This window comes from Vanessa atalanta, chromosome 15 (assembly GCF_905147765.1).
Source record: "Vanessa atalanta chromosome 15, ilVanAtal1.2, whole genome shotgun sequence".
NCBI classification, from domain to species: domain Eukaryota; kingdom Metazoa; phylum Arthropoda; class Insecta; order Lepidoptera; family Nymphalidae; genus Vanessa; species Vanessa atalanta.
Window position 1 is genome coordinate 10,297,927 of NC_061885.1, and position 26,421 is coordinate 10,324,347.

At 32.1% G+C, this 26,421-nt stretch overlaps 1 protein-coding gene across 2 annotated transcripts; it reads right to left on the reverse strand.

Annotated features, from left to right (window-relative positions):
• Positions 1-2,193: 2,193 nt before the first annotated feature.
• On the reverse strand, positions 2,194-19,858 carry LOC125069264 (peptide transporter family 1-like). 2 transcript variants are annotated; one of them, XM_047678696.1, is made up of 14 exons: positions 19,802-19,858; positions 18,206-18,287; positions 17,536-17,677; positions 16,558-16,644; positions 15,063-15,337; positions 13,594-13,676; positions 10,756-10,926; positions 9,676-9,801; positions 9,297-9,419; positions 8,616-8,935; positions 7,913-8,132; positions 7,230-7,316; positions 3,118-3,267; positions 2,194-2,381 (listed from the first exon to the last, which is right to left on the reverse strand). In XM_047678696.1, the coding sequence occupies exons 1-14, from the start codon at positions 19,850-19,852 to the stop codon at positions 2,205-2,207; spliced, it is 2,094 nt and encodes a 697-aa protein (XP_047534652.1). In that variant the 5' UTR covers positions 19,853-19,858; the 3' UTR covers positions 2,194-2,204. The 2 variants fall into 2 exon arrangements, with proteins under 2 accessions (XP_047534652.1, XP_047534653.1); XM_047678697.1 differs by lacking the exon at positions 19,802-19,858 and adding an exon at positions 19,560-19,726.
• Positions 19,859-26,421: the final 6,563 nt, after the last annotated feature.

Here is a 26,421-nt window from a genome sequence, read left to right on the forward strand (position 1 = left end):
GGTTTAATGGGTACATATACACTCATTTATTCATACCTCATATATTTATTAATATATATATTTATTTATTTATTACAATATCAGAAACACTCTTTCGAGACCCGCAAGCCTTACTGTTTTTATTTGTGTAATCCTCTTTTTGAGTAGGTGCTAAGTTGCTAAAACAAACTAATCTAGTTTAAGTAATTTAATGTAACGGATGAGCATATGATTTGTGTATTAATTAATAGTATAACTGACAACGAAACGAATGAGCCTGGAACTCACAACACAGGGAATCCTAGTGTAATTTTAAATAAAAAATAAATAATTATTATTATAATGTTCTACCGACAGATTTCAAGAACTGTAAATTAGATATTATCAGAAGAATTATAATATGTACAATATATATCCTCAATTTCAGTACTAAGCGTTTTAATAAAACTGCCTTTAATCAATATGAATATCTCGTTATTGACATTTGACATATCTTTTTTTTTCTATGTTGTTACTGACAAGTCAAAGAAAAAATACACTATTCTTATTTCTTGCTAAAAACTACAAAGTTCAACATTTTTTTGAAATTGCCTTATTCAAATAATCCCCAGCGTATTTTTACGGAATCTTCATTCTCTATTCTATGAAGCTTGGCATATTACCAAGTAATGCAAATGCAAATCTGAGGATATTATGCACCAGGTATACGGTCGAATTGTGGAAAGAGGACTCATATTTATTCACCACGATATTAAAGATTAAAACTAAAGTTACGTTTCTGGACGAAGATTTAAAAAGAAAAGTTAAATGTTTGCGAGTTTGACATTGAATAAACCATAATGTAGACCGTGCTATATTTTAGTTAATTTAAAAATTAATTATGGTATTTGGTTTGTTATTTTTAATAACATGTTTTGTTATATATTTGTAATATTTATTGTTTTGAATTAGTTTATCTTTTCTCTACTACCATCGAAGTTTGGGGGCCTGTGGATTCACACGTAAGATTTTCATCCAATATATTTCCATACAAAGTATGGGTAAGTTAAGAGAAAGTAGATCACGTGTTCTTTAAAAAATAATTCAAATTTAATAATCTTAATCCATATTTTTGAATATGGAACATAATTTTCACAATCATCATAACATTTAAAAGTACATAAAGCTCAAATGAAACCTACTTTTCATTATATACTAGTAACATTAAAAAAAAATTCAGCTAATAAGTTTCACAAACGAAACTGTGTCGAACAGGATTTACAAGTTCGTTTAAAAATGCTTCCATAGAAACACTTTTTTAAAACGCTTGAAACGGTTTTAATTAACAAAAAGTAGGATTATTTTCGACTCTTTGTATCTGGACAAATCCTAACAGTTTTATTAAAACTGAACTGGATTAAACTACGAAATTGTACGTACAACGACGATTATACTGAAAATTTATACGGACCAAAGTGATACTGTGGTCTGCCAGATACTAAATAGCCAACTGCGAATGTAAGCATTTGCAATTTGTGAACACTCCTGAATACTAATTATCTACTTTAGTCTTTTCAACAATTTAATTTAAAGCAATTTTTAATAGTGAACAGAACTAAATTAAAAGGAATTATGATTAATAAATTAAAAAAAACCCATAAGTGCCCCACCACTGGGGTAAGGCCTCCTCACACCCTACTAACCGGAATACGACCATACTATTTATTAGTGTTAGTCGCTAGAATATATGATGAGTGGGTGGTACCTACGCAGACGACCTTGCATAAAGCCCTGCCACCAGTTATTTTTTCTTCCACCTCAAGCACAAATTCAATGATAAATTTGTATTTAACTAAGTACTTGCGTGCATTAGCAGGTTCAGGAGTACAAGACTAAGCTTCAAAACTTTGTTATTCTTTCTTAAAATCAGTTGTTATTTTGTATGTCCATATATATATAATACTAACTGAACTTGCGCGAAATTTATAAAACCTAAACTTCCAACTCCCGTTTTACTCCACCCGAGTTTCGTATCCGTACTTAGCAAATATCTACAACTTATATGGAACCTACCTGCCAAATTTCAAGTTTGTTGGTATTATAGTTTCTGAAGTTTGAATGGAATTTTGCTTTTACATATATAGATTTCAATTCTTTAAGAAGTAGCATTGATAAATTAATAAAAAAATCATAACACAATAAAAAAATATATTTAAATATGTGTTAACATCCTTATATCGTTACAATCAATGTTCTAAACAATCTTCGGCTTGCTTCACTTGTTGGTACAACACTTCACTGTTGCTCCTACGTTCCTTCCTCACTTCCTCGTCCGCGAAGCCGAACTGATAATTACGAGACATGAAGTGGAACACTGCTATCGAAGTAAACACCAAACCGGTGTAAATAAATGACTGGGTTTCCTAAAATAAATACAAATACAATTCAATGATACATTTTCTTTGAATGTTGTAGGTCTCCTTTTTGGGTAAAATGCTTACACTCAATTTATTTGTATTCGCAACATAACTATATAACTATATGTCTTTCACTAAACTACGAGTACTAAAGCTACCCGACTCAATCCTTGGGATGCTTCCGCGAGTGTGTTCGTTTCCACCACCATATCTTGGATGCTACTAGGACGCTATCATGATCGAAAGCTTGAGTGTCACAAAAAACTTAGTCCGTTCTTAAAACATTGTTGGATTCAATGCATATAAGTGTACATTGTCAGACAAATCCAAATAATATCGATAACTAATCTTTAGTCTGACAACGAATATTTATTAAGATTTTAAACAAAACAAAACAATCATGTGTCAATGAAGTTAATTTTAAATACATATAATATAATTGAGCCGAGATGGCCCAGTGGTTAGAACGCGTGTATCTTAACCGATGATTTCGCGTTCAAGCCACTGAATTTTCATGTACTTAATTTGTGTTTACAATTGATCTCTTACTCGGTGGTAAAGGAAAACATAGTGAGATAACCTGCCTGTGTCTATTTTCAACGAAATTCTGCCACATGTGTATTCCACCAACCGGCATTGGAGCAGCGTGGTGAAATGTGCTCCAAACCTTCTCCTCAAAGGAGAGGAGGCCTTCGCCCAGCAGTGGGACATTTACAGGCTGTTAATGTAAGAATATAATTACCTGCTTATAATTAATGAAAAGTCGTGTTACAATAATTATTATGACATTTCCAGCCGCTTCGGTTAGCAACCAAACGGCCGACATCACCGCCTTCATGCTCTCCGGTGCCTCTTTGAACGCGAATTCGTTACCCGTCACCGCGAACAACACCTAGTGACAATAATTTTGACAAAATCAAGATACAAACACCATATAGAACGCTCATAAAAATTATCTATCACTTAATGTAAGTAGTAAACTTAAATTTAAAGTATTTTTTTATGTATATATAAGTAAAAAAAAAATTAACAATTTTTCTGACTAATTAAAAATAAAATTATTAATGGGAATATTTCAATGTCTTTGATTGTATTGATAGAATTCTCCAGTAGACTATGTATGAGTTTGTAGTACTATTTTAGTAGTCAGGTGTTAGATATAAAAAAGTAAAGCTTCAGTCACACTTGTTTTATACCGAATTCCATCAAACTATGTTCAGTGATTTCGCCGTGAAAGAACAACAACAACAACTTTCGCATTATCTATTTCTTTACTCTCTAATATAAAACAAATTAAATTTCCATTTGTTAAATTACAACCAGTTCTAATCTCATGCCAACTATTTGCCGTTGATGGTACTCTGCCAGATAACATCACACAAGTACCAGCAACAACTGTACAGAGACGTAGCATTAAACTTACTATCCTCATTAGTAACAACTAACTCCAAACACAATTTCGAACATTGTAACAATGGACTACAATACTTATAATATTATAAGAAACACATGTACCAAATTGCGTAGCAATGAAACTCGATTTGCAACATTTTTTTTACGCTTTTGCAAGCACACACACAACTGTGGTGATACCACTCACACATCGCTTAGTTATCCTAATACGAATAAGCAACACTTGGTTTTAGTGTTTGAGGCGGTGAGGAACAGCCTCACAAAAACATAGTTATTCTGTTATTCCTATAATTATGGTCAAATTGTATCATTATAGGTAGCCTACTTGTTTAGCTTTGTTGCACACTATGGTTGAACTGTTCCGATACAGACGTATGCTCCCGATAGTGGACCACCCTAATGTATTCCGGTTATTATGATGGAAAGACATAACATCTTAGATATTGTTTTTGGCGGCGCATTGTAGGTGAACGGTTGATATTTCTAAAGATAGTATATTGGCGAAGATGACCAACTTTGCAACTGTTCTATTTTCTGGTCATCCTTCTAGATTTAGCATAAGCGTTGCTAAAAGACCAGATAGATTGAATTATTCCTTTACAACTGAAAGATAAATATTGTATTTTGACAATTCGATTTAGAAGTTCGAAGATTCTATTGATCTAATGATTAACGTTGCCTGAATATACAACGCCGATTCCACTCCATTGATTTATACATAGTTTTGAGTTTCTTAATTCACTTAAAACAATATAAGGAGGCACAGCGTAAACTTCAACCATAATTAAATTATAAATCACGTAATATCCTATTGGAAAATAACGAATAATCCACTTCATAGTTATTGCTTCTTTTGTTAAATATTTAAAAAAGTGATAAGAGCATTCGCCGAAACTAGCTTGCAATAGTGATACATTAGTGGATTCGTCGAGATACACATTTCACAGCTTAAGTTTGTAATATTACAACAAGGAACTCGTAATGTATTTTGTATTTAACTGAGCACCTACTGCTATATTATTGTGCTTGCCCATCTGAATACGACCCACACAGAAAGGTGAGCTTATAAGATATTCGACAGAAAATAAAATTAAACTTAAACACAAATTAATTTATTCAACGTTGCATTACACTTATTGTTATTCATAAATTTATACCTCTATACTAATATGATAGCAACTCTGTCTATATCTCTGTCTGTCTGTCTGTCTTCCTGACTGTTTTCCAACTGACTTTGCTTTTTCACGGTTAAACTGAACCGAATTTGATGAAAACTGTTGATAAGCAAACTTGACCTTATTAGGCCTAACACCTGACAATTAACGCGAGCGAAGCCTCAGGCAACATATAGTATTTATAATGCCGTGTTTTGGTTTAAAAAGTTTACCATTGTTCTTGCAGGTACATGTTACCATGGATGGTGGCACACTTATGTCGAAGGAAGGGATAACACTTTTTACAGTCCCTCAATGGGTGGGACCTTTACTTTTAAATTAAAATTAAAAAAACGAAAAGAAAATATCACTGCAATTTGAGTTTTACAAGAAGACGACATACATACATACAAACGACTAGAAACCTTACGTCCCGAGCCTACACCGACAACCGAAACATAATACAAGCAATAACAAGAAGTGTTAAAGTAACTGGTCATCGGATAGTAATTATTAAAATAAGAAATGTTTTACAAATTGTGTTCAATGGTTTGAAAATGGAATGTTAATTTCTCGGAAACGTATTAACAAGACGAAGTTTGCTAATATTAATTCTGAACACATACATGTTATACAAAAACTTGTACACTTAACACCTTAAATAGGTCATGTACGGCGAAATTTTCCGTAAATGGCGTCTTAACGTCGACATAAGTCGGTTCATATTCAGCCTGGATTACAGCAGGGCTGCCAGTCTTTTTTTTTCAACTTTAATCCCATTCATCATTTTACATAAACATTATTTTGCTAAACCAAACTATAAGGATAGACGAGTTTAATGCTTCTAATATTACTCGTACCAACTACCAACCAATCCATCAGACCTTCTACTGCTTAACAGCAATACGTAGTATAATTATGACAGACACATAATATCATAGCACCCAGGGTTGGCGGCCTATTAGTGTGATGTAAGGGCGGTAGTGACCACTTACCATCAGGTGATCCTTTTGCGATTTTGATTTACGAGTAACGAGTCATTAAAATCGTTATTAAGCTATATGTAAGCAAAACGCATCGTTATTTTTTTTGTATGATATAGGTTGGCGGACGAGCAAATGGGACACCTGATGGTAAACGGTCACCGTCGCCCATAGACATAGCGCTATCAGAAATATTAACAATTCCTTACATCGCCAATGCTCCACTAACCTTCCCCAGGTTGATGACTAAGATGTTATGTACCCCGTGCCTGCAGTTACACTGGCTCACTCACCCTTCAAACCGGAACACAACAATACTGAGTACTGCTGTTTGGCGGCAGAATATCTGATTAGTAGGTACCTAACCTTGCATAAAGTTATATCACCAAGCAAAATCGTTACTTTAATATATTTTTTAAGATCCAATTCTGGACCAGTTGATAGTGATCACCACCGCCTTTAGACATTGACGATGTAACAATATTAACCATCCCTTTTACCGACACCCACCTTCGGAAATAAGATGTTATCTTCTCGTGTCTGCAGTTAGAATTTTAAAGCACAACAAAATAGCATTACTATACTGTCTAAGGATTGAATATGATATAGCAAGCGGATATTAGTAACGTTAATGAAATGTTATCAGCCCTGAATTAACTTGTATGGTAGTTTGGACGAAGTTAGTCTGCGACATTTTATGTCTGGATTTCAGCAAAGGTTTGAGACCTATGTACATTATCAATGGCAATTATTTTAGTATTGTATGTACTATGTGTTATTTCATTTCGATTTAATTGGTTTACTATAAACTATTTACCGGTCGAGTTATCAATTATTTGTTTTAATGTGACTCAGATCTGAGGTACAATAAACAACGGGATAAAAAACAAGTACCCTTAATATTGCCCTTGCCACCAACCTTGCCACTAGTAGTTTGTAATTTTTTAATTGTTATAAATAAATAAAAAAACATTGTTTAACTGATGCTTTGTTACCAATGCAACATAAATAAAAAAGCAAAGAAACACCAAACTTTTTATCTTTTTTTGTCTCTAAAGTATTTTATTGTTAAACCTTATAGCCTAGTTGTCGCCCGCGGCTTCGCCTGTGATTTAGGATTTGGTAGTCAGGCGTTAGGCATAAAAATGTCCTTCCTTGGAGGTCAATGACCAACACACAGACAGACAGAAAGACAGAGTTACTTTCGCATTTATACTAATAGTATAGAACCTTTAATTGCAACTGAATAAAGATACAGACGATTGTAAATTAAGTTCCAATAAATTGATACTTATAAAACTCACCTCTGCAGTCGATATGATCAGGAACTGAGGTAACAATAGCGCCATTGTTATGGAGTTCGGTTCCGTGATCGTGACTATTTTTGCCGTCTGAAAATATTACAAATTGTTTAATTCATTGTAAAGTTGTTTGAGATAAAAAATCCGATATGAAACAAAATAAGCGAGTCAATTTCGTATGTCGTGGAAAAGGTAATTTAATTAATAATAATAGTCCTTACTGCCGTGGACATTTAGGCAGGACATCTACCAGTTGTTCGATCAAGCAGATACATTAACAGCCTCAATGGGGCAAAATTATTCTCTACAGGTTTATTTAATGGATTGGAGAATATAATAATGTGAATAAGAAGTTCATTCGATTCGTACAAGTTTTCTCACGATTTTTTTCTTCTCGAACGAACATTATTCACACAAATAATAAGCCTAATTAAAGCTGAAAGATATGTAACTTGTCCGGATACGTATCACGATTAAAGATTAGGAATCACTTGTTATAGAAATCGTCTCCTAGCAACACCATAATGATCAATTAGTTGGTCAAATAGGAATATTATTTATGTTTTTCGAAACAGAAGTTCTCCTATATCAAATAAAAAATATTCTCAATTCTGGGTCCACTTCTAGCCTCATATTTCATTCAGAACACAATGTTAAATATGATATTTTATGATATCGTCACTTACGTAATCATCTCCGTTTTTGTCTATCATTATATTATAGACACCGCCATTATCCATCGAAATCTCACTCAGCACGACTTTATCTCTTACTCGTATCGAGTATACCGACATGAACACTTCCATTTGTACGCTCACGCCGGCGTAAATGTACGTTTCAATTTCATTCCTCTTTTCATTGAAGAGCGTTACGTTTGTTAAATCTACTCGATTAGAGACGAGAAATCTGTAAATTGATTCAAATCTTATAAAAGAAGGAGATGAAAGAATCAAACTTTTGAGAGTTTGTCGTAAGAAGTCAACATATAGTACAACTTCATCACTGCTAGAGGCGCTGATGGGATTTGCATGGCTAAAACCGAAGGTAAGTTACTTTAAAGTTTACTATCGAATTCGTAAAAGAGGATGATTGTGAGGAAAATATTTTTAAAGCAGCGGTCACATTTACGCGACCATATTCAAATTCTTCTTTCTGGCTTTCTGGCTTAGTTCTATGTTCATTTCATTCCTCCAAAATCAAAATTAAAATATACTTTATTCAATTAGGCTTTTACATTTTGCACTATGCACTTCCCTAACAAATTCTATTGGTAGAAATACAAAAGCGACTCTCCTTTTATAAAAAAATACAGACAATAAATAATAGTAAATCATAATATATATTTGCCCAAACTAAAGAGTAAAAATAACTAAAGAGGTTTAATATTACCTTACAAATGGCAACCCAGATTTGCTCTTATCCACATTTTCATTGTATCTAACCATATTGTTGCCATTTACAAAGAAAGATATCGCTTTCTTCTCGTTCAATGTAAATAATTCATCCCTAGTATCAATACAATCACCGCTTATGTTCAGTCGGATATCTTCTGTTCCTTTCACCTGCATGTGTTTATTTGTATAGTGCGAAAGAGACGGAATACTATAAATTATTCCTTGTTGATCGTTTTGTATGGATATAGGGCAAGGATTACCATTAAATATACGTAATTGAGAATATCCCAGTTGAGGTAATTCTGGGTATGTGGTCTGAAAAAAAGGAATTTAAACATATTTATCAAGTAACTTAATATATGCATGCTTAATATTGAATGAGCTTATGAATGAGTTATGACTCTGACCATAAATCAGAATCATAGCTAGAGAGCTAGAGGCTTGGCAGACGACTGGCAGATTCTATTATAAACGGTTTTATAAAATATAACAAAATATTTTTGTTATTATTTTAATTCAGACGGCGTTTTAAAGACAATTCTATTTTTTGTCATTTGATTATTCTCAAGCATTGGCAATTAATTACATTGTATGTTGTTTAATACATATTATATAGTGAAAGCAACTTCATATCATCAGGGTGTCCCACATATTATTTGGTGGAGAGGGACCTTACCTTGATATAAATCTCGACGAGAGCAGAGGCAATGAACGCGACGCCAGCCAAAACGCCGCCTAACGTCAGTTTGTGGAGTGGATTTCTTAATATATTATGTTTTTCAAAATATGGGTAGATGTACTGAAATATAATCAAATACATTACGCGTATTTATTAAAACAAAATTTCAACACGACATAAAATACCACAAGTTTTGACTTCTTTGTTTGTAATTAAATAAAAAAGAATTAATTCCAAATTCAAAACCAAAACTAATCGTTACTATAGCTACAAAACAAATTATAAACAAAAAAAAATTGCTTTACAAGTCATGCAAACATGAAGGCGAAAGAATATTGTTACAGTACAGTTTTTTTTTTTAATTTATCATCTTTACCTTTTGTGACAGTGGTATCAATATAAGTATACTTATAGGACCCAGCACTTGTAATTGATCAGGCTTGATTGTTACGAATCCGAGGCGACCATCCATCTTCGTAGCTTGAAGCGTCCATCTTGAACCCTTTAATAACATATATATATCATTTAAACGCTATAATACTACTTATATGAAATTCTATCTGTACGAGCGTTGAGTATAAATCGTTGGATATTATAATTCATCTCTATTTATTATAAAAGTGTGTAAGACTATCAAAAAAATTGATGTCTGTCTGTCTGTCCAAGAATATTATTAGATATATAAGTACAATATAAAGAATTACCGAAAATAATATCGATAAAAATAAAGAATAATATCGATAAAAAGCTATTATTTTTATCTTAATAAAAAACATTAATAATAAAATAATTAATACCTACTATTAAAGTAAGAAATATATATCAAGTTTAACAAATGCTAGGCCAGATCTAACTGCTAACGGCCGCGAATTCAACAAAGCTCAGGACAAATATTTATTTAGACTATAATGACGTTTGTCGTGGCTTCGATGTTTGCGCGGTGTGTGTTTCCATTCTCCGGCAACATGGTTCTTACATTCATGGAGCCACACTCCAAATAGAACTACTTACTGTTTTTGAAATCCAGTTTGAAGGATGAGTAAGTACCGCTATTGGAACTACGGGTACAAAGGATATAACATCGTAGATCCCGAGATGACAAACTTAGAGTGAAAATTTCGAGGGGTGATGGTGGTTACTTAACATATACAATATAGTAACATATACAATTTGATTTAAGTAACATAATTTTGTTTTAAATGTTGAAAAAGAGTAACTACTGAGTCTCTTGCCGGTTTTTCTCGGTAGAATCTGCTTTCCGAAACGGTGGTAGCATCGCTCAATATAGTTTGTTAAGTGACAATTCAAAAGTGCTTATAAAAGCCTACGTGAATGAAGTATATTTAGATGTTTGTTTTTTTATTATGTAGGTCATTTACTAGCCTGCTATTCTAATACGACAAAATGATCTCATAATTGGGAGTAACAAAACATAACTATAATAAATAAATCTTACCAACTGATCAAGAAGCGCCCAAAAAACCGGCAATACGGTGAACAAAGTCAGTATTGATAGAGTCTTCTTCACGTCCCGTATGAAACGCTTGTCGTATCTGTGTTGCGTGCTGTCCAACCAATGAGATTGTTTCTCAGTTTTACCTTTTATTAAAGCGTTTTTAAGTCCCAACTAAAATTTAAATTATTATGTTCAACTAGCCACTATCGTTGGCTTTTTTATAAAGTCCTTTGATTTTTTTTTCTTCGCGGATTAATAATTTACTACAATCTAATTATTATGTTGACATAAAAATAATAATAAACATTGGACAACACAACATACATCACTCTGATTCCAATGTAAGTAGCTCGTAAAATCAGAAGTAACGACTGTACCACAAACACCCAGACCAAAGACAACATAGAAAACTAATGAACTTTTTCTACATCGACTCCGCCGGAAATCGAACCGAAAAATAAATTGCTTATGACAATTTTTTACCTCTAATTTTCTACCTTAATTTATTTATAGCCATTATGAATGACTTTATTTATTAATAGCCATTGTCAGACAAGATGATGTAGACATTTAAAAGTTATAGAGGAATTAGGAAAGTCACAAACAAACATATATACATGAAGCCTTAATTCAATACATACTTTTTTCTTCATAAATTTTGCAACAAAAAACCTAACCCGTAATTCTTAAAACAAGTACATGTACTTATATCTAAATCGCAATATTTGTACTTTAAATATGAATATAAAAAATATGTTCAGCAAAATAATGACAAAATAATGATAATTTTTTCACACTGCATTAATGACACCAACGTCTTCTTTGATCAATTTAAGGAAAACTAAATTTTAAACACACACATAGAACAGTTTAAATAATATATAATGAGTATTAACAAAACAACACGGACACAACATTTACGAATTGCAAAAAATACGTGGAAACAAATAATTTACCATGAACAAACAAATAGGCTGCTAAAAGCTGGTACAAATGTCAATATGTTTATTTACAGTCCGAGGGACGATTGTGAAAATACTATTGTTATTAATACATTAAAAAAGGTAAAATGTATGTATGTCCTATACATACATTTTTCTATAAAAAAATACTAATACTATGTGCATAAGATATACAGCATATACAACATATACCAGAATATACAGCGTGTTTCAGAGAAAGCTTTCACCCGTTTGATGCAAATGACAATACCGGATTCAACACCAGCATTAATGCGTGTACAACAAATGTTTTTAACAAAAACAAAAACGGAATTAAAATAAGAACCTTTAGTAATAAATTTATAGTGAATCTGTTAAAGCCTAACAAAAGGTACTGAAAAATAAAATTTATTTGATTCCTGTTTTATTTGCCGTTTTTCGAGTGAAAACTCTTGCATTTCTCTGTACGTTACGCAGAAAAGCTCATAAGAAAGAATTTTGTATCTAAAAATATTATCTACGAATTTTAATACACATATGTTAGGAATAAGTACATTTGTACCATAACGTTAAAATAACGATGTTCATGTAACAATTAAAAATATATTTATGTAATCCTAAAACCAATCATTTTCCCGATATTTGCGTTATGTAACCAAACATAATTAAATAACGGGCGGAATTTCTTGTGTTCATGGTATTATGTTTATAAATATATGTGTAATTTGTACTACATTTTTACGTCCAATTTTTTTAAAAATGTTATTATTACTCTTGGAGCAAATATATTATGAGGTTTCGGTTCATAAATTGACACTTTTGCGTTAACATTATGCTAATAAAGACATCGTTACAATTTACAGTGCAAACTTTCTCACAAGGCATTTTGGTATATTACTGAGTTGTATACTTTTACAGCTGAACCCTCTTAGAATAAAATTGTATAACAATATATTTATTTAAATAACTGACAACCTTAATGTCGATATTGTTCTTAGATATGCAAATAATATATTTTTATTAAATAAACAAATGACAATGTCCAAAGCATTTAGATTTTATTTTAATTATTTTTAACAAGGAATATAATATATTGCTGTGTACGGCTTGTAAAATTAATTTAGAGCTGGGCAAACTTCTTTAGAGTTTTGGACGCTGTCCCTTAGGCTATTGAGGTGACAAGCGTGATTTCATACTCTTGTAACAGCATATACATATATGTATAGTGTGAAAATTAAAGATCAAGTACAGGCTCATAGATTTATTAATTAATTTAATTATTAAATTTATTAATACTGCTAGGCAAACGCCACCTTCAGTGGGCTGCTAGTTTATTTTTACTTGGAGCTAGATTGAAAAATTAAGGATCTTTAAATTTTTAGGCCATAATTTTTTGTTATTTCAACGAGTTCTCTAGCTAGAATTTAAATGTAATGTTTTTATATGTAATATAAAATACCTCACAACAAACAAAGAAAGCCTGATGTACGTACGTCGTATGTACGCGTATGTAAGTCTTCAAAATTTAATGGATTTTGCAATCTCGACTACATCCATCAATCTCCTACGTGACAATGACGAAATAATCTGTGTCCAGTCAGAACAAACAAAGCTATTACGATAAGAATTTAATTTGACATCTCAATATACATTTATTTTGGTTATCCATTTTAAAAATAAGCCAAGAATAATTTTTCATAATAAAACTTTTTTAACACACGACAAAAACAATATTACGAAACGTCAAACAAATAAACAAACACAGTCATATGTAATAGCAATAAAACAAAAATAAACAAACTAACATCATTGATGTGACATAAGCAAAGACGAATAATGCGTGTAAGTGAAACAAAATGTCTACAAACAACTAGTTTTTCCGTTATAGAATACTCACTGAAACGCATTTAACAAAGTCAAACAAAAGATTGCCCTCCGGTTTCTTCATGACGTATTTACTCTTAGCGCTGACGAAAACCACTAAGAAATACAAAATTAATTTAAATATACTTGAAATTAAATAATAAAATCTTGGGAACAAGGCACTTGTGCCTGGTCTGACCTTCAAAATGGAACAAAAAAATACTAAGTATTACTTTTTGACGGTAGAATATGTGATTAGTAGGGGGTGCCTACCTAGACAGGCTTGCACAACAAAGCCGAACCACCAAAGAAACACATAAACATATATATGTTTACATTTTTAAAAGTACTGTACTATAATATGACACATTTTTATTTACCTAACAAACAAAACCATTGTCAGAAATAATACAAGAATAGACGCCCTTAAACAAGATAACAGCTAGGTTATTCAAATTAGTGTTATATAATTATATTTGTTTACATTTATGAGTATATAAATAAGATAATTAAAATTGAAATCGCAGATACCATATCAGCATTTCCAATCTCTATTTATGAATGGTTTAATTCATTCGATAATAACGTCAACAGAGGTTATTACGAATCTAATAGTCTAATTACATTAGGTTATACGTTTAAAGACCTTGTTTTTTAAGAAATTTGTAATATTCCTATTTACCCCTCAGTGGGGACAACAATAGCCCAAGGGGAACCTGCGACTTTTATATCGCAAGGCGGCCCGTAAACCGCTGCGCATAGCACTATTGACGCTTGTACTTGTTCTAATGGATAGCATTTAAGACCAAGATCCTGTATCAAATTCCGGATGGGACCGATAAACAATTATCAGGGTTCGAAAACTTCTCAGTAGCAGGCCAGAGTTAAGAAGTCGACAGTGTTATCTCGGTAAGCACTTATAACCAAAGATCATACGTCTGAAATCTCTACAGCTGTTCCGGCTTGCTTTTCCATAAGATTGGGACATTGAGCGGACAGAAAGTGCGCTTAAAATATCTTCACATATTATAATGAGTTCAGTGCAGTTGGCTTATCACCGTTAAGAATAGAAGACATGGCCGGGTCGATGAGAATGACATACATACTTTTCATTTCAACAATGAACTCATTAACCCATTAGAAACTTTGAAATACTCGCGGAGTATTGTTTTATTGTATAAACAAGCTACTTGCCACACGCCAGGATAGGTTCTACCCACTCATTAGATATTCTACCGTGAAACAGCAAACTACTTAACATTGTTTTCTTCGGGTTTAAAGGTGTGTCAGTGTAACTAAGGACAAAAGGACATAACATCTTAGTTTCCAAGATTGGTGGCGCAGTGGCGATTTCATAAACGTCTAATATTTCTTACAACTTAATTTTTCATAGGCTGTGGTGACAACATGTACTTTTGATAACAATAGAAGAGGTCATAGCGAGAAATACAACATAAAAAAATAAATTATTTAATTATAATACCAAAAAAATAATCTACTTACCAATGGAAATCAACACGATAAAACCTGGAGCGCCGAAAGCCAAGGAATAACAGTCCTTATCACCAAAACAATGGACATCCGATCTCAATATTGGTGACACAGTTTTAGCGATCAGACTTCCAGTGCATATATTAAAATATAAAATACTGAAATACAATGCAAGCTGTTTCTCTTGCTGTGGGAGGACGAACTGGTCACCTCCGAAAGCAGTAACACATGGCTTTATACCTCCAGTACCCAATGTGATCAGAAATAGGCCGAGTAATGTGCATAGTCTGAAAGAAAGAATCTCAATTGATCTTACTTACCCAAGTTACTAACACACAAACTGTCACAATGGTTTAGTGATAGATAATCGATTTCACCCAAATAACCTATGTACGAGACCTACCTATAATTCTATGTACGAGATATTAAGTTTTAAATTATCACAGCCCGTTGTTTTGAATTTTGGCTCTCATGGTTCGTCGAACAAGCTCAAAATCAATATCAAAATATTCTTTATTGAAGTAGACTCATAAAAGCACTTCGGAATCGTCATGTCACAGTGTTGAATTAAATTTAAAGCTACTACCGGTTCCGAAAAAAACGGCAAGATTAGTCTCTCGCTTGTCCATGATTAATTACAGAGTACGTCGCTAATTATTAACACTAATATGTATACACAACAAATGTTAATATAACTTTAAAGAATGATAGAATTCATACAAAAAACAAATGAAAGTTATACGTGTATAACTTGCTCATGAATACTTCCAGCCTACTCTTTATGGAAAAAGCCTTAAATATGTTAATTTCCTAATTAATCATTTTATAATTAGCTTGAAGCGAGAATATTGCAATTAACCCAGAGTAATCAGTAACACATTTAACTTCATATTGTAATACAATCTAATTTAGTTTACGAACCTCTAACAGTCGCGAACAAACTATTTAAACATATAAAATATATAATCCTGTCTACTTTGTTGGAATTTGGTATTTACACTCGTGTATATAATATAAGGAACGTTTTTCTGTGTAAGAATATTATAATACTAATTTATTTTTAAGAAGATTGCACACTTTGGGAATTAAATTATCACCTACCAACTATTTAAAGAAAAGCTTATCTAACTTTGTAATAAAACCTGTAACTTAAATTTGCAAAAATAAAAAGGCCCGCTGAGTTTTTTCGATGTTTGTTCTTAGGTTCAGAACCGGTGGTAGATTTATGACATTTAATAAGAAAATATAACGTAGCATACGTAGAACTTTAATAATCATTCGGTACTAATATGTATTGGACTGGCTTAATGTACTTTAATAATACCATTTTTAACTTGTAGAAAAGTATTTTTCATCCAAATAGAGCCATATTTATATAATATATATATTATAATATTTAAAGTTTGTTTAAATATTAAATTATTATATTATAATAATATAAAATATAATTAAAATAATATAAAAAGTAATAAGTCTAAAAAAAGGTTTTACTATTTATATTTCTTACCTTTTCGGTATTTCTAGATAAGGTATAGCAGTTATGGCTACCAATATATTTCCACCCGCATAGACGAACATCAAGTAGAGGATTGTCCTAAAATATAAGTTTTGATAATTTTTAACATTTCTTCCTATCAATATCAATATAAATAAAATATGAATAATTATTGATGTTATTATTATATCGATCATTGATTAATTAAAATATTTTAAACAAAGCTAATTTATAAGAACCAGATTCGACACTTTTCACTCTCTTTTCAAATTTTGAAAACCGAACACGGTTGCTCTTTTTTATGCGTCAATCGTTTTAATATTTACGATCGTTCTTCTTTCAATGTAGTTTCAATTTGGTTTATTATTTTTGGTTTAATGATATGGCGGAATAGTTGTCCACCTATTGGTAAGTGGCTACCACCCCCCATAGATATTTGCGCTGTAAGAAATATTATCCTACGCATTCTTACATCGCCAATACACCACCAACCTTGAGAACTAAGATGTACCTTTAGATACACTGGCTCACTAAGCCCTCACACCAGAGCACAATAATACTTAGTTGTTCTCACTCAGACGGACTTGCACAAAGACCTACCACAAAGTGAAGCTTTACAACTATCATATATTTTCTACAAATAATAAAACCTTAGTTTTAACAAAGCAATTGCATACAACATATACTGTGTTATGTATAATCTATTAATAATATTGTTCAGAGATTATTTATTAAAATTTCGAAAAAGAACTCCGTATGTTTTATGGATTATTCATTTATATTTTGCCATTTTTACTAGACTACAGATTTTTAATAGTAATAAGCGATGTTACAGAGATGTTAATTACGGTCTGAAGAGAAAATTTATGAAGAGTATAATCAAAGTAATTACACGCACATGGGACTTAAAATGATAAATGCCAATCAAGTAATTATTTTGTTCGTCTGCCTTCGAAAATTCAAATATTATGACATAATACTCGTACTCACCGAAATTTACCGAGGTAGTTGTCTGCGAGTATACCGCCGAGAATCGGGAAAAAGTATACGAACGTACTGAAAACGTGATATATTTCTGTCGCACCTTCGTCCGAGTATCCGAGTTTACTGCGAAGGTACAGCGTGAGGAATGCTGAAAACATTTACACACATACAAACAAGAAAAAAAAAATCAAACTTAGAATACTGGAATTCCATTTCTTTGCATGTGTGAGAACTCTTATGTAGTGTTTTATTCATATTCAAGAATATATGTGTGCTCTTAGTAGAGAAGAATAGAACAACTCTCCTACCCATGTGGCAATGGGAATTTAGGTAAAGTGCATCCATCAATCAAGTTTGCAAGCGTCTCTATCAAGCGTATTGTGAGAGGTATCACATGCTCATGTGTATCCCCTAAGTGAAATTGAAATAGCATTAATACAGCGGAGTATAAATGGTGGTCGATTCATTTAGATAGAATCTACTTTCAAAACTCGTAGTAGTTTTACGTGTAAGATGATTCATATATCCATTTACATTTTATCCACCGTATTGATATTCTGGACACGGAAGGAAATTATTTTAACACACATTTTCAACTGGAATAAACATACAAAAACATGTCATATTGTTTAAATACATAGCGCAAATCTGTTTGTAAAAGAATAATGTAACTCACCTCTCATACCGGAGTAGGAAAATCGTTCGCAGAACTCAGCAATCATTATTATTATTACTATTCGAGGAAAGCGATCTCTTTCCTAAAAAAAACATCATAATATTTATATTACATAAAAACTAAGGTATTTTTATGGTATCGGTAGGCGGACGAGCAAATAGGCCAGTTGATGGTAAGTGGTCACCACCACCCATACACAATGGTGCTCTAAGAAATATTAACCATTCCTTACGTCACCAATGTGCCACCAACCTTGGGTTAATGTTATGTCCCTTGTGCCTGTAGTTACACTGGCTTACTCACACCACCACAAACCGGAACACAACAATACTAAGTACTGCTGTTTGGCGGTAGAATATCTGATGAGTAGGTGGTACCTACCCAGACGGGCTTGCACAAAGCCCTACCACCAAGTATATATTTTTATATTGTCACTTGAATTGAGAAAGAATCAAAAATAGTATATTTACAGCAAAACAGAATTAAATCACATCCCAACTAGTGGATCGTGAGAGATTTACGCCTTAAACACGAATTTGCGAAAAACCACCATTAAAAGCATTTGCAAAGAAGATTGGATTAAAGCCAATATTGTCTGTGCAGTTTAACTAATACATACATGGAATAGCAAACGAATGATCATGATGACGAAAATATCTTTATATATTTACTTAAACAATGCTGTGTCTTATTCTTTCAAAGTGCAAAACAATGAAAAAGAAAGATAAACAAATACTTAAATAAACACCCGCCTATAGCTCTTATAAATAGTCAGTATATCGTTAAAAACCCTTATATGTTAACGGATGCAAGAGTTTTTCACAAAATTTACAATAAAGTGAATATCCCACTGCCGAGCCTTGCCTGGCCTATACTCCCTTTTAGGAGAAGGCTTAGAGCTTATTCCGCCTCGCTGCTCTAACGCGTATTAAAATTAGACACATGCTGGTCCTTACGATATTTATCTTTACCGCCGAGCACAAGATGAATTATGAACATAAATTGAGCCCATAAAAATCCAGTAGCCCTTGCCTGGACTTAAACCCGGAATTATCGGTTAAGATGCACGAATACCATCATTAAATCACCAAGCTGGCACTATTTCGTCTCTAACGAAATTTAAGTTTAAATATGACGAAAGTCTTATTAGCGAACCCAACAGGAATATTGTTCGAGGTAAAATAGGTAAAAGAGGTTGACTTAAATATAAAGGTTGGTGCAGGTTGGTGGTGCGGCATTCCATACGACTTTTTCCTTTACCACTGAGTTCGAGAGCCGTATTAAAAACAATTTAATTACATGAAAATTCAATAGTGCAACTTGGAATTAACAGTAATCTTCGAGCCAAACCCACCTTTCACTTCACTGTTCACTGAGCATCCTATTCATTGAGCAATATCGGTAATAAGGTGATTTTTGATTTAATAAAAGCCGTCACATAATTAACGTCAATTCGACAACTATCAATATATGATTTATTATTTACCAATCACCAAAACTTATCGGAGTATATGTCTATATAATTATAGAATTCACATTTCACTTACAAACAAAATAAATGTGAAAGCTTTTTTTTTTATTTTAATAAGTACTAACCACCGATTCCTCTCCATGTTTCACATTCACAATATCCCTTGATGCTGTCATACTTAAAACCTACTCACAACTACGATAAATGATAAAAGATCTCCTAATATATACATTTCACTCAACAAACAAAACGTTATAAAATATTACATATCTTATTAAAACATACAGTTTGGACGGTTAAAGAAACAAATCAATTAACACAACTTTACTCGTGAAGTAAATTATTATATTTCATCGTTATAACTTTATAATAATATATAATAATTTATTTATAACTAAATAACCGTTTTAACTTAAACGTTATAACGTAACGTTATATATATATATATATATATATATATATATATAACGTTACTCGTTAATATATTACCTTTCTCAATAAATTAGGTGGTGGTGATTTTTGCGACAGTTATTATTTATATATTTCACCCAATTTACTCAACCATACCCAAACCTTTCTGGCGAATCACTGCGTCAATTTATAAAAACCGGTTGAAAATCCGTTCAGACATTTTTCCACGCTCAGACTGTTCATCTTATAATATTATGATATAATAACTATTTCGTTATTACTCGAGTTCCTTATCAAGGAATAGTTGTGTCTGCGGTTCTCATAGTCACTATGAAAACTATTATAGACAACTGTGTATGAGATACTTTGGGAGCAATCGATTTGTAAACGCTACTCGAAGCCGGGTACGATTTTCTCATCACAAATTCTACCGCCAAGGTTGGTATCGCATTGAAGATGTGAGATATTGTTAAAATTTCTTAAAGCGCCAATGCACACAACCTGCAACCTTATAAATATTATACACATCATACTCAATGTCACAATCTCGCGTTACACGATCCAAAGCGCCAATTCTACTAAGGAATTATCACTTTATCGAATGAAAATGTAATATCTGCCATTCAGCCGTTCTATCACAACGAAACAGTTGCGATTTGGGCGAATGTGGGTCGAAATATAATCGGGATCGTGTCATGACATAAGTAAGTAGAATCGGCCATCATTTTCGATTAATCTGAGTTTCATTTTTGCGAGGTTCAGTTGAAATTGGATCAGAATAGAATCGAGAACGTATCATAATCGTTAGATATGTGAGTAGAATTATCCCCAGTTCTACGTTTGGCTTTGAGCATTGATCATTGACATTGAAGGCATATCAAGATCGTTACAAGATTGTTAGAAAATAAGTCACGACTATCATTCATGACGTCTTATGATCTGCTTATAAATTTATACTATTTAATGTACATATTTGTTTTTTATTTTTATTTTGTTTTATTGTAGGAAAACAAACAATGACATGACTTACCTGTGGCAGCAAGGGGAGTGTTCTCAAATCGAGGAGATATGATAAATGTTGATTTTTTTGCGGTAAACGCGCAAACCGACATTCCATGGTCATCCAGAGTCTAGTTGGACGGAAGAGAGAGACTAAAATATCAGCATTCCCCTTCGCAGTGTGGGCCAATAGCTCACCGTCCCTTTGCAGAGATGGAAAAGAAGGTTGACGAAAATTCACTAAGACCAGGGAGACCAGAACGCACGTGTTCCTGAAGTGAGGCACACCAGTCTTTCGCCAATTCTGTCATTATACTCCATCTTCACCTTAGCAATGACGTTTTTGGATGTCCGTTATATTCCGTACTGAATGTGCTGACAAGAAACCGACACGTTAGTCCAGGCTTCATATCGTACCCGGTTTCGTGTTGACGCCGTTTTGCAGAAAACCAAGGCTTACCACCGATAAGTACTGCAAAATACGAAATTAACAGTTCCATACCCCAAAGCGCCATATCAGCGATAGAGACAGCAACAACATCGAGTCATCCGGCGAGACACACAATATAATTCTCATCATGATTTTTTTTTTCGTCTAGTCAATTCGGAGTCGACTTGTAACGTCTCTACGTTTTTACATATAGAAAAAAAAAACTGAGAGCCCTAAATCTATTTCTTGTATAAATCCGGATACAGCTACTTGTTAAAAAATAAATCACTTATAACGCTTGAAATCTCAAGGAGTCTAGGACTCAAATCTCGAATAAAAACCAGTGCTTTTCCTGTACCTTAATTGAATTTGCCGTCCTATCAGATTAAGACATTAAGGGAATACGGAGTACATTTACGTTTGCGCACACCCTTGTACGTTCTGATATATCCTACGCAGTAACCTCGTTTCTTTAAAGAATATACATTGTGGCATAAATCGATCTGGAGGTAATCATCAATAATAATAATCATTCGGTTTCTTCCCTGTGCCATGAATATATAATTTTCCGTTTCATGTTCTAATACTCACTATCCTCAAATATACAGAAAGGTAGCGTTCAAATAAACAAAAACAGCAAGAACAAAGAAATATATGCAAAACAAACATTATAATATATGTACGTTAGTCTCAACACAAATATTAACGCAAACATTTGTTTAATAGATTAATTTTCACGCCTCCGCCACGCCCTCTCTTGCAATAAAAGTGATCTACGATGTAAAATAAAATATTCAAACATATTTACTTTATATTGACACAAAAACGTTCAAATTGGCTAATGAATGCATTTAAATATGTAAAAAATGGTTAATTATTCAAAATATTTAGTACAAGATAATAAAAAAGGGTCCAAGCTGATGACAAAGTGTTAGTGATTTTATGTTAAGCTAGATGAGTTTTCTCACGATTTTGTTATAAAACAAACTTAACAATTATAACATGATTTGCATTTTGTTGCTGATTTTCTCTTAGTCGTCTCACGCACCCTGACATCTCGTAAGCTCGAGCGTTACTCATACTAATGCAGGCTGATAATATAGTATATATGTATAATATAGTATAATTTTAAAGTAGAGGGGCGCGTCTTCGTGTGCGAGCAGGTCTATATTATATTAAATGTCACAGAACTACAATTTTTAAGCATTGGTAAAAAAATGTTAGCGACCATTTCAAAATAATTCTATAACCAAATACGGCTCAATTTAGATCTATGAGAGATTTAACTTCGCCCATTATTAAACTGAAGTCGTATGTTAAAAGAAAATCATCAATAGACGAAGCTTATGTATTCATGTATTTTTTACCTTAAAATACAAAATAGAAAAATAGATAAAGGCTATTCCAATCGAAGAAGTAATTGAGATAAATGAGTTATAGATTTACGTAGAGTTGCTAATATTGTGTGCTACTAACATTAATATGTCATTATCATTACATAGTATAAAACAAAGTCGCTTACCGCTGTCTGTCCCTGTGTATGCTTAGATCTTTAAAATTACACAAAGGAATTTGATGCGTTTTTTTAAATAGATAGATTGATTCAAGAGGAAGGTTTAAATGTATAATACATGCACAATATTGTAAAGAAACACTGATAATTTTAGAGGTTTTTGAAGTTATGTCCTAAATTAATATATTTTTTGCGCTTATGTTGTAAACGCTGGCTGAATCCTTCGAGATAGATCAAAATAACATACTACAGTATTATACACCCTAAAAAGATGTATATACTGTATATTACTAGGTACTATATGTCAATCTCTTAGGGATAGCCCATAAGAAACATTTTTTATCCTTTACTTTTTACGAGAAATAATGGCTTATTTTCGAAGCTAATTAAGTACCTTAAATACATTGTGCATTCAATATAGATCAATATGGCACTTGCAGCATGTAATTTAAATGAATATTTTCGAAGATATTACAGATTTAAAACGCAGGGATGGTTTATATTATCTAACGACTGACAAACTGTGAACGTTGTAAGATACTCTGTAGTATATTTAGTATCAGCATTGTACCCGTGCAAAGTCGGGGCGGGTCGCTACTTTATAATAAAACTATATCCATAATAAATAATATCAAACATTATTCAAACTCTCGACCTATGATCTCGTGTCAATTCGACGACAAACGTTGTTTATTTCGCTTTTGTCCTCACGTGGTTGAAGACTAGAGATAATGGCAGAATTTTGTCTTGGTTGATTTTCATACAGGAAATTAAAAATAATATTTACTTCATTACGTATTTAATTTAAAAAAGTGTTTTTTTTTTATTTCTCCGGTTTCACACAATATTTTTTTTCCCCCTTATGTATTACGGCTATGATATATAAAAGAATATTTGTAACACAAAAATGTCACTTTAATCTACGATTAATTAAAAAACCTCATCTACAAAGAAAAATATTTATAGCCTTGGCCCATCTTACTTCAAAGACAACAAAGTCTTGCGCTTTACAGTTATTTAATCAAGATTTATTAAAAAATAGTATGGTCTGTATGTAATATCTTATAAAATATTTATTTTTAAATTTTATTTACTTCAAAAAGATATTAGATAGTAAGATTGAAGAGAAAAAAGTACGACTAAAAGATGTTTTGAATAAAACCTGCCAAGTCGTAATCATAACAAACGCCTGGATGCAAGCAGCCGTTGAGCGATCTCTCTCGTCTCTTTTTATGGCTTTCATCTATGGTCCAAGGCTTGACCATCATCGGCGAAGTGCTCTAATGCGCGGCGCCCGCGTTATTTGTACCCCATGGTTTAAGACGGAGCTGCTACCAGCAGCGGCTAACAAACGCAATCGTGGTCTTTTTTGTACATGAAGCATAAGGTTATGAAGAGCCTAGCATAGCATTTTATCCACCTTTACGGATCCATCTCAACAGGTGTATGTCCATTGATGGATACACACACTCTTTGGATGTTTCGAAGACATTGACACAGCAGCAACTGTGACACATATGAAATTAAACAATATTTACAATTTTGTCTTTTTCCAAGATAGTAAATAAATATTTAATTTACGTCAGGCTGCTATGTTATTTAATTTAATATTAGTGCGTTTACAACTAGATAACTTGCTGGTAAACTCTGTACAACTCATTTGTTCCAGCGTCATCACTTTTCTGTCAGTCACTATATTTAGACGTTCTTAAAATAGCTGCATAATCTTTTTGCTGATTCATTTCCTAAAATCAATTGAAATAAATGCACCTTTCATACAAAGTTCAACCATTTAGATATAACAAAAAAATATCAAAAGTCAAAATTGTATGCTGTCCATAAACATTATTTCATTACATAATTATGTTTAAAAGTTGCTGCAGTGCTGTCTCAATGTCATAGAAAAATACGAGTACCTTATATCCAGCAATGGTTCATATAAATCTGTAAAAATCTAATTGACAGGAGGCACTACCTACTCCTTTTATTTGGATTGAATTGTATTTTTAATTCAAAATAATTTAAATTTATTTTACGAAATGAATCAACAAAATTTTTATGCAGCTATTTCAAAAACGTCTAAATATAGTGTAAGCTATAGAACTGACGGAAAAGTGATGACAATAATTAAAACACAATAATTAAAATCAAATTAAATAACCGGATGACGTGTAAATTAAATATTGATTTACTATATTTATTAGCGTTCCCTGTGTGATGTGTCCTCTCTTATATTTTACTCATGTATAAAAACAGCCATTTTTAAGTATAGTCCAACATACCTAATAGACATAATTTTTAATATGTGTATTCGATATGTAGGTAAAAACATTAATATTCAAAACTTTTTTTTTTTTGTTATAAATAGGTAATAAACAATTCCCCATGAAATATGAAAACATAAAATAAAATAAAAAGATTTTATAGAAAAATATCACGGATTAATTCCCTTTTGGCATTCCAGTAGAAATAGTTATTTCTAGAATTTCAACTGAATTAATTGTTCAGCTCGAGAACGGCATATATATTTTCTTTATATTTAGTCTTAAAAAAAATTTACAGATGCAAAAAATAGTGTCATTAACTATAGTTTTTGGCGTAATTTTAAAAAAGGCAGACAACATATTTATACTGTGGAAGTAGTTAATATATTTATCTAATAGAATTCATCCGATACCCGATTTCAAATTTATGTCAGCTGTCCAGCGCATATCATATAACAACTCAACAAGAGTGGGAGATACAATGTTTACTTCGCAGTGTTTTATTTTATTTCATAATTTAAACATCAAGCCAGAACACAAAAATATGAAGCATAACAGCTTGGTGGGAGAATCTATTATGATTAGTGGTTAGTATACCCAGACAAGCGTTTATAAGCTTTGAAGCTAAGTTATTACGCATAACATGGTTGAAATCACTTGACTTTAGTTGCTAACCTCATATCGTAATTATATAATTGATTATTGAATATTAATTATAAGGATCAATTTTAATTCATCAATACCGTTAAACGCCTTTTATTTTTTATCTGTGACAAATAATATTTTATATTATTTATTAAAATGTTCTTCTCACAGTAACTTATAGTGTGAATAGAAAAAATATAATTAAATTTCAAATATAAATTAATAACTAATGAATAAAATGTATACATTATTTTTTAGAAATAAACTCAAATATAATAATATTTGCCTTGACAAGAATTGACAAACGTGAAACGAAACGTTTCGATATTAAAGTTCAAACTTGACGACGAAACCGTTGCATATATCTAATGTCAGTTTTAATATTTTAAACTTTGTTTTGTTTTACTTCTAAAATAAGTTTGTTTCATAACAGAGATGTTCGAATAAGGTTTTTTTTATAGTAATTTGGAATTTTAAGTTATT

Bases quoted from the DNA above. Each gene is read 5' to 3' on its own strand.
- LOC125069264 (XM_047678696.1), bottom strand. From the start codon at position 19,852: ATGACAGCATCAAGGGATATTGTGAATGTGAAACATGGAGAGGAATCG. The intron at 8,936-9,296 runs GTAAGGTCCCTC...CCTTTTTTTCAG, and splicing joins TCGTCGAGATTTATATCAAG to ACCACATACCCAGAATTACC. The intron at 8,133-8,615 runs GTAATATTAAAC...ATCAATTTACAG, and splicing joins TCTGGGTTGCCATTTGTAAG to ATTTCTCGTCTCTAATCGAG.